The sequence below is a fragment of the Myripristis murdjan genome, chromosome 9 (genome assembly GCF_902150065.1).
Source record: "Myripristis murdjan chromosome 9, fMyrMur1.1, whole genome shotgun sequence".
Classification (NCBI taxonomy): Eukaryota; Metazoa; Chordata; class Actinopteri; order Holocentriformes; family Holocentridae; genus Myripristis; species Myripristis murdjan.
The window spans coordinates 18789528-18803282 of NC_043988.1; the positions used below are offsets into that span (position 1 = coordinate 18789528).

A 13755-nucleotide genomic window follows, 5' to 3' on the forward strand; every position below is an offset into this window, starting at 1 on the left:
CATGATACCTTGAGGCACGACAGAAAATGTCAGCAGCACACTCATACAACCTGGGCTTTTGCAGAACCACCCATGCAAGACTGTCTTTTTTTGCTCTCAGTACCTCGCCTCACACCTACAAGAACTCCAGAAATAAGATGACTGCATGTACCTGGGAAATTTATCACATTCTCATTAAAAAGGGGGGGGGAAAATAGCATTTAAAAGTTTTCTCCAGCACACCATGTAGGTGGATCACTCTAAGATTCACCTCTGTACCTTTGATGTTTTCATTAATATGACTAATGAAGGCAGCGTACAGTGTGGGGGAAACTCCATGTTATCTGCTGCAGTTTTCCACATTAAATTCCACAATATTTTGGGTCATAAAAAGAGGAATGAGAGAAAAAATAATTCCAGTTAACTAATTAAAGTGGCTGAGGACTACATGTTAGTTTGTTTTGCAAGAAGTGAGACGTAAATTATTTTCTCCCACATGCCCTCAGTGAGCTGTTACAACACCAAAATGATCCGGTTAAAGGCAACAACAGGAAAACAATGTCGCCTACAAGGTTGCAGGAAGTCAAATGGGACGGATATGAAAATATATTTTGGTTTGTGTTAAGTATTAATTGTTGAGATGTTATACTTCAAATTCAAAGCGGCGAGATTAAAATACAATGCTGAAGTAAGCACTTGCACGTTTTTTAATTAATTTTTTTTTTTTTTTTTTTTTAAATGTTGACTTATGGATTGATTTATTGTTTGTTTGCATTGTGATGGTTTCTTATGAATTAAATTATGAGGAAATTATACTACGCCTCAGTTTTGCTGGACCGCTGGGGGTCCTTGGACCCTACTTTGAAAACCCTTGGTTTAGGTCTTGCCCAGTCAACCTAAACATCCGCACAAAATCATGCCCCAAGAAATCTACCATAAAGGAGTTAAAGATCTACAAACAAGTCAGTCGCTGGAATGCTCTTGGACAGGTTTTTTTTTTTTTTTTTTTTTTTTTTTTTTTAAACCAAGAAACATTCAAAATCCTATTCAGAAATACTTTATTGATCCTTGAAGGGAAATTGGGTCAGTTATAATTATAAGAAATACAAAGGAATACAAGAATATAATTTTTTTTTCTTTTTTTTTATGTGCCTCACAAATTGCAGAACAGTATGTGCATCATGTATAAGTCGTATCAAAAGTATGGACATAATGTGCATTAAGTCTCAATATGTGAAAACTGAAAACTGAACCACCTTTTCCAGTGAGACCCCCCCCCCTATTTTTCTATGTATTTCTATTTATTGTATTAATTGAATTTAAATGGTTTGTCTGTTGTTAATTTAATTTAATTTAATTTAATCATACTTTCATTCATGCGCTCTCTCTCTCTCTCTCTCTCTCTCTCTCTCTCTCTCCCTCTCTCTGAGACGCACAAGGAGGCGACAGAGAGTCACAGACTGCTGTTTTATTACCACGAAGAAAAAGGTAGTGGCAGCTGATTGGGTGACAGGCAGAGAAAGTGTAGAAGAAGACAAAAAAGATCAACAAAACACTTTCCGTGTCAGAGAAGGGCAGATGGTGGCGTTTTGTCTGGTTTGGTGACTGAAACCTCCTTGTGTGTGAATATCATGCGGTTTGTCACGTCGCATGTTTTCCACCGTGGCGCCGTAACATCGCACCGTGTTTTGGAGTCGCTGCCTGAAGATGTCTTTGCTTTTGCCGCTCATCAGCCGTGTGTGCAGTGTGTCCAGGAGGGTGACATGGCGAGGATGTGACTGCGTCTGCCCGGTGCTGAGACCGCCTCCCGCCGGGCTGCCGTGTGTCCTGGCCGCGGGAAAGAGGAGCCTGCCGGAGCTCCCTGTCCTGAACGAGGACGAGCTGGAGGAGCAGTTTGTCAGAGGATCCGGTCCTGGTGGTCAGGCCACCAATAAAACCAGCAACTGTGTGGTGCTCAGGCACATCCCAACTGGGATTGTAGTAAAGGTTAATACTCATTCATGTCTGTGTGTGTGCATTTGCGTGTAATCACCCATCACCAGTTATGTACACAGTGAATGAATGGACTACATAATCCAGACTACATAATCCAGACTACATAATCTACTGATGATCATCTCGTTTCTTGCACCATTTCTCCCCCCTCCAGTGCCATCAGACCAGATCTGTGGATATAAACCGAAAGCGGGCCCGGGACATCATGAGAGAGAAACTTGATATTGCATATAAAGGAGAAAACAGTGAAATCCTCACAAGGAGGAAAGAGTCTGTACAGAAGAAACAAGAGAAGAGGAGGAAGGCGAATGACAACCTGGAGAGAAAAAGACTGCTGAAGGAAGTGCTGGCAGACTCCAAATCAGGCAGCGATGTAGTTTGAAATTAATTTTAAAGAGTGCTGCAAAATGAAGACATGAATATATGGAAAGCTACCCTTTTGCATGTGTAAATAATTGTCTATAATGAGCTAACATCCCTTTTCATATATTGTCAGCACTGTAAGTATGCAAGTAAAAAAAGTAAGTAAAGGTACTTAAAATAACAAGTGGTAGATTTTGTTTTGAAATGCCATGTTTGCTATTTTCATCCAAGTGAGGTCTCCACTCCAAAAAGTCCTGTGTTTACAGTGAAAGCTATGCAGCCTTTGCCTATAGGTATAATATATTGGCCTAAACAACAGATGCTCATATTCAGCACGTAACACATGGCTGTGCAGGCCTCCATGCATGCTGAAATTGTAAAGGTTTTTTTTTTTTTTTTTTTGTTTTGTTTTGTTTTTTTTTTTGGCTCAAGATATCCCACTCTTCCCTTTCTCAGCTGCAGTTTCAGTCTTCCTTCTGTCTCGCCAACTGTGAGGAGAGCAATCTGTCCTACAGTGAATACTTGTGATCAGTCTGTTTGTGTACTTCTTCAGTACATAGCAGCCCATGCATATCTTTGGAGAGCTCAGAGTGGACGCTGGCTCGCAGCATTTTGCCTAAGTGCCTAAGCATTTAGTCCTCCAGTGGATAAACTGTGCTGCAGGGCTGTAAAGGCTGTCTCCATATGCATGAGAAAATGTGATGTGGTGCTACAGGACAGCAGACCTTACAATGGGACAAACGGGAGGTTCCCATGGTGCCTTTCTGCTGAAGAAGACTCAGGGACATCCTTTCAGGTGAGAAAACACTATGAAGATGTCAGAAGGGCTCACAGTCTGAGATGTCATCCCGGCATCCTGCTACAGTGTGGGACCTGGGAGGGAGGCAAAACCGCGCACTTTCTCCAGCTTTTACAATTACCAATTTACCAATTCTATGCTAGCCTAAATTGGAAATAAATTAAAATATAAAAATCCTTCCATAAGGGAGTTATGTTAGAGTCATTTGCACTAAAAGCCTATAGGATTTTAAAGTTTGGTGTGTACATTGCTTTTTCACTTAATTTGAGAGAGGTGAAAACTGCGTCCAGGGGCAGCGTGTCTGTGATAGGACGGCTCCAAAGCTGCAGCAGTACGGCTGAAGGTAAAGTGTATGGCTGGAAGACCTCTCACTGCTGGCTGTGTATGGGCCTTAGTTTAGATTGGAACTGGGAGTCTGGTGCACATGTATCAGTAACATAGTCAAGAACGCTCACTAAAAATATCACTTTATATCAATTAAAACCTAGCGACATCTATCAATCTATCTATCTGTGGATGATCATTTAATATTTTCAAGCGTAGTATGCCCTACTATCACTAGATGTCAGCAAAAGCTCGAAAACCCTCTCATGGTCAAAGTCGTGAATGTACGCTCAGTACCAATTATGCTGTAGTTTAACTTAATATTGTTATAATATACATATTTATGGCCCCCAAGTAGTAAATGAATAATTAGCGTAAATGCGGACAATGGATGTTATATCTTCCGGTAGATATATAATATTTCACGTTACATCTGGAGCTGCTGAACTAGATAACAAGAAAACACGCTCCGGAACAAACCTGAGCCTGAAAACTGGTATTCAGACAGCTCATAACAGTTTTAGGATACAGGATAGGATGATGGGGCCAGAAACTGATTATTGCAGTCGAAATTTGTTTATTTATACAAAAATGTTTGAGAACTAAAAGTTGGGTAAACACTGAAATAGAAATGAAAATGATCACTTGTAGTTTTCTCTCTCCTTTACACCATTACTCTAACACCAATGTCACAATCAGATGCTGAGCTATAATAATAAATTATAGTAACTTTTCTCCTTCATGGCTGCTCTCTTGGGGCGTTGATGTAGGCTGAACTGGTCATGACGATGACTGCGACAGCACTTGGATGTAAAACTTGACCCCCTCGGCTCCTGAATGAGCAGCCAGCCTCCATGTGAGAGCAGCTAGCAGGCTGCTGTCAGGCTCCGTGACAGCTTGGAGCGACGACCAATCACAGAGCTGTTTTCATACGACCATTTCTCTGACTGGCGCAAACAACCAATCAGAGAGCATTTTTCATATTAGCACCGCTCTTGCTGGCGGAAACAGCCAATCAGAGGCGCGGTAGGGTTTTTAAAATCCACCATGCTCTCCGCTCCACCTCACACAGCAGCGGTCCGATATTAGTCGTCGAAATAGTTAAGTTTGCACAGTGAAGAGCCCGTGGACACAGAGGACAACATTTAACAGACCCCCTCGTCCTCTTTGGCGTTTATCTGGGGACCTGAAATGGCAAAAGGTAGTTAGCTAAGCTCGCCGGTGTAGTCGACACCTTACAAGTACATGGCAGTTCAACTAAATATTAGTGGGGCAGCTAATGTTAATGCTAGCTAACGAGACCAACTTTGTTTACAATCATGCTTACCGCTAAGTAAGTAATAAACAGTGTGTTTTGTAAACATGTTGACTGAATTAGGTTAACATTTTTTGTATGTCCGTGTTTGTGTAGGGAAGACGAGCCGCAGCAAGCCCGAGGACACCGCTGAGCACAAAGTAAGCTGCAAGAGAGAGACAAAGGAAAACAAGCCGGCAATGAACACGGTATGTCGTCCTCCAGCTTTCATGTCTGCCGCTTTAACAGCAAAAAACAAGCAGCTTGTTACTCCCCATCATTAAGGTAGCATCCGCCTGGGTTGTATTTGATGTGAGGGGCTGGAGCCGCTGCCCCAGTTTCCTGCTGTAGTAACTTGGCAACATTTGAAGCTCTCCAGCTGTAGCTGGCTTCCTGTAGGAGGGGCAAAGGGCTAGCTGCTGCTGGCAGCTGAATGGTCCTCAGCACTGCCTAAAATATTCAAAAGTGTTTCATCTTAACATAGTGAGCCTTGCGTATACAGCTCCGTGTTTACTAGTTTACCAGTAGTCTGATTTTGTACAGGTAGACAGATGTGCTTTATTGGTCCTTTTTGTGTTACAGCAGCAGCTTTGCACAGGAACAGTCGTAGACTACACAAAATATACCTCTCAACACTAGAAAAGAGAAATGTCTTTACAATAATTAAACATAACCAGCACCAAAATAAATCAAGCGAATCAGTACAAAGATTGTAAGAAAATAAAACCTTTGTATAACAAGTAAGAGTAATGAAAAAATAAAATACACTCGGAGCTGTTGCACTGAACTGCATTAGATTGTATAGGTGGACTTAAGAGAGTGGACACTGAGTGTATGCCTGGACAATATCTAAAGACCTTTCACCTTTGAACTTATGCATAGACTATATATATATATATATATATATATATATATATATATATATATATATATATATATATAATGAAATATATCTGCAAAATATCTGTGGAATAGTTTATTTGCATTATGTTTGCACAGGCTGTAATACTGTTTATTTGCCTCATGTTTACTGATTTTAGAGATGTTTAAATAGCTTATTTGTATCAACTTAACCAACAAATTATCCTGTTCTTGTTACAGGATTGTTCTTTTAAAACACAGCAGACTTTTCACAGTATAAGGAGTCCGAACAAACCTCGATCCCCTCTGAGTGACAACGCAAGCACGCTGATCCAGGAAGGAAATGGATCTGATAAATCTCACACTGAGACGTCAAAGCAGAAAAAAGGTTTGTGTCCTACTCACTGTGCACTATTTTATTTTATTGTTTTCAAATGAGTTGATTATTCATTTAATCTCAGATGTCAAAAATAATGAGAAATGGATAGTACGAGTTACCAGAGTCCAAATAAGGTCTTAAAATTGCATCCTTAGTCTGATCAGCAGCCATAAAAATCATTAAGTATTAGTTTTCTAAAGATGAGAAACAAGCAAAAGCAAATAAATCTTAGAATTTGTGAACCTTTAACCAGAAAATGTTAGGTATTTTTAGTAGATAAACAGTAAAACAATTAATTGATAATCAAAATTATATGTTGAACTAATTGACACCGTTTCAGCTCTAAAAAATTCTAATAACACACAGCACCAATCAGTTGCCATATGTTGGATGTAAATAACTATTTTTCTGGTAACCTTGTTGAGATACTCAGCAGATCCAAACAGGCTTCAGTGACCCCAGAAAAACTTCCTTTACATGTGAATGATGGCAGTGTTCACTGAGCCATTATCTCATGACACAGCCTCAGAGGCCTCATTGTTTTCATGAAGTGTAAATGTTTAAGGCAGCTTTTGTAACTGTACTTTTTTTTTTAATGCTTTGTTTCTCTGTCATTTTAGGTGGATCTAATGAAATAAACTGTGAGCTTCATGAGTCTAAAGCAGAGCAGAGTTCTGAAACAGCTTGTCATGACCCCGTGTCCAGAGAGCAAACTACTGAAAAACTCAAAACGGAGGCTGCCGTGCTCACAAAGCCCATGTCTGTAGCAGGAAGCAAGGTTTCAGTGTCCAGTGTGCGGAGTGGAGCTGGTCGCAAAGTCAGAGCGAAAAAGTCTGTACATAAAGCAAACATGTCAGTCTTATCAAGTTTTTAGCAAAATGACATGATTCTTAACAGCCAGCTGCACAGAGGTGATATTTCTTTTCTCCTGTGATATTGTCCTTCCTTCCAGGACAGAGAATAAAGCTTCCCAAAACAGAAAGGTCACAGACTACTATCCCATCAGAAGGAGCTCCAGAAAAACTAAGGCTGAACTGAAGGTTTGTATAGAAAATGCTTTTTTTTTGTTTGTTTTGTTTTGTTTTGTTTTTTTGTTTTGTTTTTTTTTTTTGATGGGGCAGATTCTAATATTAGGGAAAAACTTGCATGAGAAAGTGTAATGTTCTCCTTTTGCACCAACCACCAAAATTAAGTGTACAGACTTTCTGCTGCACAACAAAGCAAACATTCTCATTTTTATTTCAAAAAGATTTTCCTTAAATTCAGGATAACATAACTAGATGATGACGCATATTTGGTGTGACAAACTTTATTAAAATTTCCACAATATTCACTTTGAACAGAATGAAGAACACAGACACCTGGATGACCTGATAAAGAATGGCATTGAAGAAGGAATGCAGGTAAGATTTAATGGTTTCAGAGCGTTAGTGCCAATTTTCCTCTGGCTTTGATACTATTTGCAGAAGAGCGTGGCATTTGCTGTAGTAGTCTTGAATTAAATGTATTTCAATATGTAATGTAACACTTGTAGTGGAACTGACCATTGGTCTTCATTGATGAGAGCATTGTGTTTTTGTTTTTAAAGATGATTTGTAACATGTTTTCTTCCTCTGCTGTACAACCTTCCTCTACAGTAATACAGTATCATGTACATGCATTTGTCATGTTGTCTGTAAAGGGAAAAATATGCACAGGAAATCCAATCTGGTTCTAAAAACAGAATTGGAATAAACAAAATAACATTTAGATTTGAGTTATGGGAAAATGGGTAATGTATTTCACTAGAAAGAGCTGAAACTGAATAAACAATGCAGTTAAGCAATTATGATTCTAAAACAAATGCACACATCAGTTAGCTGCCCCACGCCAATGATTTTCTCCTCTACATATTCTCTTTTCTTTGTGGTTTAACTGGTCCCTGACTAAGGCCCAGTAATTGTGAAAAGAAGCCTTATTTACAACAAGGTTATAAATTTAATACCGCACCTCTCCCAATAAATGGGTTATTTCAAAGTAAAAGTCTGAGTTCATGCCATCTTTACCTCTGCATCTTTACACAGGTGAAACACATAGAGGGAAAAGGAAGAGGAGTGTTTGCTGTCAGGGGCTTCAAAAAGGGAGAATTTGTGGTGGAGTATCACGGGGAGCTGCTGAGCCTGGCCGAGGCAAAATTAAAAGAGGCCCAGTATGCCCAGGACCCCCAAACAGGCTGTTACATGTACTACTTCCAGTATCAATGTAAAACATACTGGTAAGTACAAATGCCACTGTTTGAAATGGGAATGCTCAGTTTCATAGTCCATTTATTCCTTCATTTTATTATTTCAGTTCTTCCCACAGTTAAGAGCTGTCCTGTCAAGATTTACGTGAGCAGAGCTCTCCATACGCTAGAAACCAGTTAACTAAAAATATATCCATTATGGTATCATAATTTTTTTCAGGAGACAAACTATCATTTTGTGATTTACAACTAAATCATTTATAATAGTAAGTAGTAGTGAGATATGAAAAATATTTTGCAGGTCAGCTGACTACATCATCCTTTAACTGTTTATGGAGCAACTCCAGATTTAACCTTTTCTTTCTCTGTTTTCTATCTTGGAGATTTTTTACTTGTTCAGAAATAGGAATAGCACTGTCTCTTCCCCTTAGGATAAAAAAGCAGTATTCATTTTTCATTAAAAAAAAAAAAAAAAAGACAACATTAAAAATTATTGAAATAGGCTTAATTCTACATACTGCACTTAATTGGAATGATTTGAAACTGTAAAATGTTTTGAATGGTGCTTGCTTATGGTATATTGTAGTGTAATCAATGAACTGTCTTGGTTGTAGCAGTTGCAAGCTTTTGTTATTTTTTTGTTTACATATTTCAGTGTGGATGCTACAAAGGAAACAACCCGTCTCGGAAGACTGATCAACCACAGTAAAAATGGAAACTGCCAAACAAGGCTTCATGATATTGACGGGAAGCCTCATCTGATCTTGGTGGCCTCCAGGGACATTGAAGCAGAAGAGGAGCTGCTGTATGACTATGGTGACCGGAGCAAAGCCTCCATCTCCGCTCATCCCTGGCTCAAATACTGAAATACTTCCACCAAAAAAAGTTAATATTTCATATGATAAGGTGCTTCATACACTGTATGTAAAGGATATGGAAGAGCAATTCCTAAAATGCTCTTTTTTTTATGAGGTGTATTTTTCTTTTTTTAAAATGTTGAGGCTAGAGCTACTTACGAAAATTGTATTTTGCAGCTATTGTTTTTATCAGGCTTTTATCTATTTGTTTTTCTTTCCTAAATGTAGCAGGTTGATGGTCCAACCTTAAAGTTTATTTCTCCTGGCAGTGGTGCCCTTGGTTTTCCTTTGTAATGAATATAATTCTGACAACTCGGTGACCAACTAACTGATAAGCTATGCTGTAAACTGAGAAATAAATCTTTGTTGTATCTTTTAATTCTAGCTGTAGCAGGGTTAATGGTACGCCATTAAGAGAATTATACCTGAATATGAAAACTGGACAGGGGCATTGAGATGGCATTCTCCTCCACTGATGTCATTTATTGATCCCACTGTGTTTCCAAACTGGCTGCAGTTGCTGTTGATAATGTTGCTGCTTTGTATGAAATACACAGTATGGTGAAGGGCAACAAGTGCAACTGGAGAACAGGTTGGGATGAAGACTAGGTCAACATGGTTAAGACTCTTTCTGGCATATTTATATTCGTGAGCAGGATGTGAGCCAACAGGTTGACATTCTGTACAGTGTTCTGACAAGAAACTCACCAGATTAAAACAAGATGTTAAAAGATCCTTGTGTCAACGTGCAGATTTTGTCTTTCCAACTCTGTTACCCATCTCTTCTAATAAGATAATTAAAAAGTTGGACAAGGAAAATTATGAAATTAAAAAGTCGGTGTGCCTTTTTAAAACAAAAACAACAACAACAACAAAAAATCTGAACTACAGATTGTGAACTTAGAGTTATAATGTTGTAGTTGGGATAACAGCAGTCCTAACATATTCAGCATCAAAGTGCTGATGTACCAGCAAGCATTCTGGTAGAAACTTATATTTTTTGTGAAAAAGAGCCCAGACAAAGACAGAACCAAGCTCCTCTCTGCTACTCTGTGTTTTTCTGTTGGTCTCTCAACCTGTGACAAAAATACATCATCATCAATATATAAGCTACACATTTGGTTTCTGGTGGGATTCACCAAGAGATAAAGGGAAGTATCCATTTAGGAAACAATGACAGTTATTAAACCCAAAATTCTCCTTTATCCATCACTATGATTGTGAAGTTATTTTGTCATTAATTTTACAAGCATTTTAATTTACTGGTTTACTACACCTTTTAGGCTTCATTAGCTATACCTTCTGACAGGATATCGTTTCACAAAACAAAGACGTTTGTGATTAGATAAGAAAAAACTACCTTATGATACCAAGCTGAAATAAGACATCATTTAAAATTATTTAATAAATATTCAACTCTAAAAACAAAACACAGTAGCATTAAGTAACATCCAAATCCAAATTTTGAATTGATGGATCACTCAATTTTGCTTAGAAAACTCTGACAAAAATCTGTAATTTCAAGCTCACAAACAAGTGAATTTTCATTTTGGAGTGAAGTATTCATTTAACACAATAATACAAATACTAGCTTTAGACAATACTTTCCAGTTTGCATGGCTTGACTTCATAATTACACTTTTCACATACTGTATATTCATACTATAGAATACTATAGTAACACTATTACTATAACCTTTTAGGTTACAATTACATAATATACACTGCTGATCAAAATCTTAAGACCAGTTGAGAAATTGCAAGAATTTACATTTTGCACTGTTGGATCTTAAGAAGGTTCTAAGTAGAGCTTCAAAATGCAAAAAGAAGAAATGGTCTTAAGATTTTGAGCAGGAGTGTATTGCTTATCAAATTTCAGACTTTGTAAAAAAAAAAAAAAGAAAAAGAAAGTTCAATATAAAAGTGGTTAAGCAATGAGAAAAATGTGCATAGAGATCCTGATTGGCTCCTGTGATAATGACTTGAGCGGTTCTTGTCACAGGTTATTCTCTTTTTCTCCTGAATGAAAACCTAGAATGGAAAAGTCTAGAGTTAGTTATAGGGATACTTCCATTGGTTCCTAATAAGGAATAAGAAGAGATGTAAAAAGGGAACATTCCAGTCAAAAGCAGCCATGGGTCGTGACAGACTGTAATTACTGATCAGAGCAGCAGTTTGGCAGAGGCAGGCCCGACGTTCCTTCACTCGCTCATTCACCCACTCACGCAAACATCCTCAGCATCAGCATGAGTGCATCCGGTCACAAGTAAATCATTATGAGACTCGAGATGGGCTGGGAGAAGAATCTCCCTGCTGGCTTACTAAAACATCATGTGGCTGCTGCTGAGAATTTCCACAATCATTGTCATCTGAGGTGTGCACAAAAAGTTGCTGTCAACAAACACTCTGCTCGGTGCACTTTCTTTGCACTGCTGTGCCCACACTCGCCTGTTTACCTCTGTTCGCACTTAGGCTATCTATATTCAATAAGGCAGTTAAGCATATGACTTACAGTTTGCTGATGGCTGTTTTCTCCTCTTTTACCTCGTCTGTTGTGGCAGGAATGTGGTCTGCAGAGGGAGGAGGCTCCAGGTCCACTTCTACCATGGCTGGCTCAGCCTGTGGCAGAATCCCACTGCAAATTGAAAGTATTGGTCAGTGGGAATACCTTCAGTCAGTGCTGGTCTCTCAGGTCAAAACTCATCTTAACACAAAATCCACACTATATCCCCAATTTTAGAAAGAATAAATGAATCTCCTTGAACCAAAACTAGATTCAGTGATGCAGCTGAGATAATAGAACTGATGATGAAATGGAAGGCTGCGTTTCTTCACCTAGGTGGTATTCGTTTTAGCTCAGCTGGCACATCCAAAACAAACTTAATTTAATTGCAATATGCCACATCTTTGGAAAATCATGCTGCATATAATGTCAGCGTTTCCACTGACACTGCATCCCACTTTTACTGCCAATTTTCCACTTCCAAGTTTTGTCTCAAGATAGCATCAATAGTCTTGGACATTTATTTATGTGCATAAAACAAGACTAAGCCAGTGTCCAACATTTCTTAACAGTTTCACAGATACTGAAACATGTTTTGCAAAATCAGTATCACATAATGTAACATAATAATAGGAAGCTGAATAATTATCAGTCACTACCTGATGGAGAAGGGGTGGGATTCAATAAGTTTGCACTTCTCCTCAACCCTCTCTGAATATGTATGTGTTTTTGATAAATCTTTTGCACTGAGCTTCTCATTGTTGGAAACTATTTAATTCTCTCTCCCTCTCTCTCTCTGCTTGTTTTATGTTCTTTTTCTTTTTATATGCACAAAATAAATGAATTAATGTAATCTAATGTAATCTAATGTAATCTAATCTAATCTAATGCTCACAAGTGAGTAATACATTCACAGATGCAATTGTTTTGCCCAAACAAGTATCATCAGGTGTGTAATAGTGTACGTGAGACGTTGTAAATGAACTCAGACTTTTACTCTGAAAGAATCCATTTATTGTGAGTATTACGGTAGGGGTCAGATCATGGATATTTAATTTAAGTAGTGGAGTTTTTTTCCCCCTTTAAATGTAGTGTATCACCTCTTATAAAGCTGCAGCTCCTCTTGAGCGACCATGAGCTGAGCCTTGAGCTGGTTCCTCTCCTGCAGGACCTCCTTCAGCTCCTGCATGGTGAAGCGTGGTCTGTTGGGGTCCTTCAAGTCGACCACCAACTGGTTTGGCCCCGCTGTTTGCTTGAGTAAGAGAGAGAAAAGCACCCAGTTTGAGTCAAAGCCTGTTTGGGGCGCACATGTTTAGCGCAGAGGCTGTCCCTGAGACTCACCGTGCCCTGGCCTGTGGAGCTCTCCTTGATGATCCTGTCCAGTTCGCTCTTCAAGTTGTCCCGCTCCATTTTCAGCTCCTCCAGGGACAAGTTGTACTTATTCACCAGGGTCTCAAACATCTCCAAAACGCGGACGATCCTGAACTGTAAATCCGACACTTCCTCACCTGTGCTGCTAATTTTCAGCAAATCTCGGCCGATCACGTAGGAAATGTCATACACATCTTCCACCGTGAGTTGAAACGCGTCCTTCTCGAAAGCTAAAGCGGGTGAAGCCTCCTCACGCACCTCCATGACAGCACGCAAACACCCAGATTAGTCGTCCTTTGTCCACCACCTTCAGTTTAAAGTGTCCTAATATCACTTTCTTCCCTCTTGTAAATGTTTTACACAACTTTTATTAGTGGAGGATGAACAACTGTTTCACTTCGAGAGACAGTCCACTTCCCCCATCCCGACTCCGCCAATGGCGTGCCTTGTTGTCAAGTAGAGGAGGGCAAAGTATCCTAGCGACAGGTGAGGCCGAAGATCGTATATGTTTGCGAAGATAATTCCGTGACAGTTAAACTTCCGCTCCGTGGAGGCGGGTCTTTGTGCCACGTAGTTCACCCGGAATCAGGGTGAGTGAACCCTCTCGCCTCCATCTCATCTCAGGTACAGGCATGCAAGCAGTCAGGTGAGAAAGCATGTGATGGGGTGCGTCTGTTTTTTCGGTTTATTGCTTTTCTATTTTTCCAATTTTCTGCTCTATTACTTCTTTTGATGAGAGCAAAACTAAGCACATGAGCTCTGGTGGCCTCCGCACCGGTGGCTTCGGAATGCAGAGCCATAAAAGT

The 13755-nt window shown here is 39.4% G+C and overlaps 3 protein-coding genes across 4 annotated transcripts; 2 read left to right on the forward strand and 1 right to left on the reverse strand.

The window, feature by feature from the left end:
- Positions 1–1505: 1505 nt before the first annotated feature.
- On the forward strand, positions 1506–2521 carry mtrfr (mitochondrial translation release factor in rescue). The gene is made up of 2 exons (XM_030060329.1): positions 1506–1965; positions 2129–2521. The coding sequence occupies exons 1-2, from the start codon at positions 1687–1689 to the stop codon at positions 2354–2356; spliced, it is 507 nt and encodes a 168-aa protein (XP_029916189.1). The 5' UTR covers positions 1506–1686; the 3' UTR covers positions 2357–2521.
- Positions 2522–4500: 1979 nt separating this feature from the next.
- On the forward strand, positions 4501–9808 carry kmt5ab (lysine methyltransferase 5Ab). Of its 2 annotated transcripts, none has more exons than XM_030060876.1 (8): positions 4501–4661; positions 4872–4963; positions 5856–6003; positions 6615–6846; positions 6947–7034; positions 7338–7397; positions 8058–8248; positions 8874–9808. In XM_030060876.1, exons 1-8 carry the CDS (start codon positions 4652–4654, stop codon positions 9082–9084), a joined length of 1032 nt encoding a protein of 343 aa, XP_029916736.1. In that variant the 5' UTR covers positions 4501–4651; the 3' UTR covers positions 9085–9808. The 2 variants fall into 2 exon arrangements, with proteins under 2 accessions (XP_029916736.1, XP_029916737.1); XM_030060877.1 differs by having other exon boundaries at positions 6615–6825.
- A 1137-nt stretch (positions 9809–10945) lies between these two features.
- Positions 10946–13384, reverse strand: rilpl2 (Rab interacting lysosomal protein-like 2). Its single transcript, XM_030060539.1, has 4 exons — positions 12920–13384; positions 12679–12830; positions 11588–11710; positions 10946–11106 (listed from the first exon to the last, which is right to left on the reverse strand). Exons 1-4 carry the CDS (start codon positions 13211–13213, stop codon positions 11079–11081), a joined length of 597 nt encoding a protein of 198 aa, XP_029916399.1. The 5' UTR covers positions 13214–13384; the 3' UTR covers positions 10946–11078.
- Between the last annotated feature and the right edge of the window lie 371 nt (positions 13385–13755).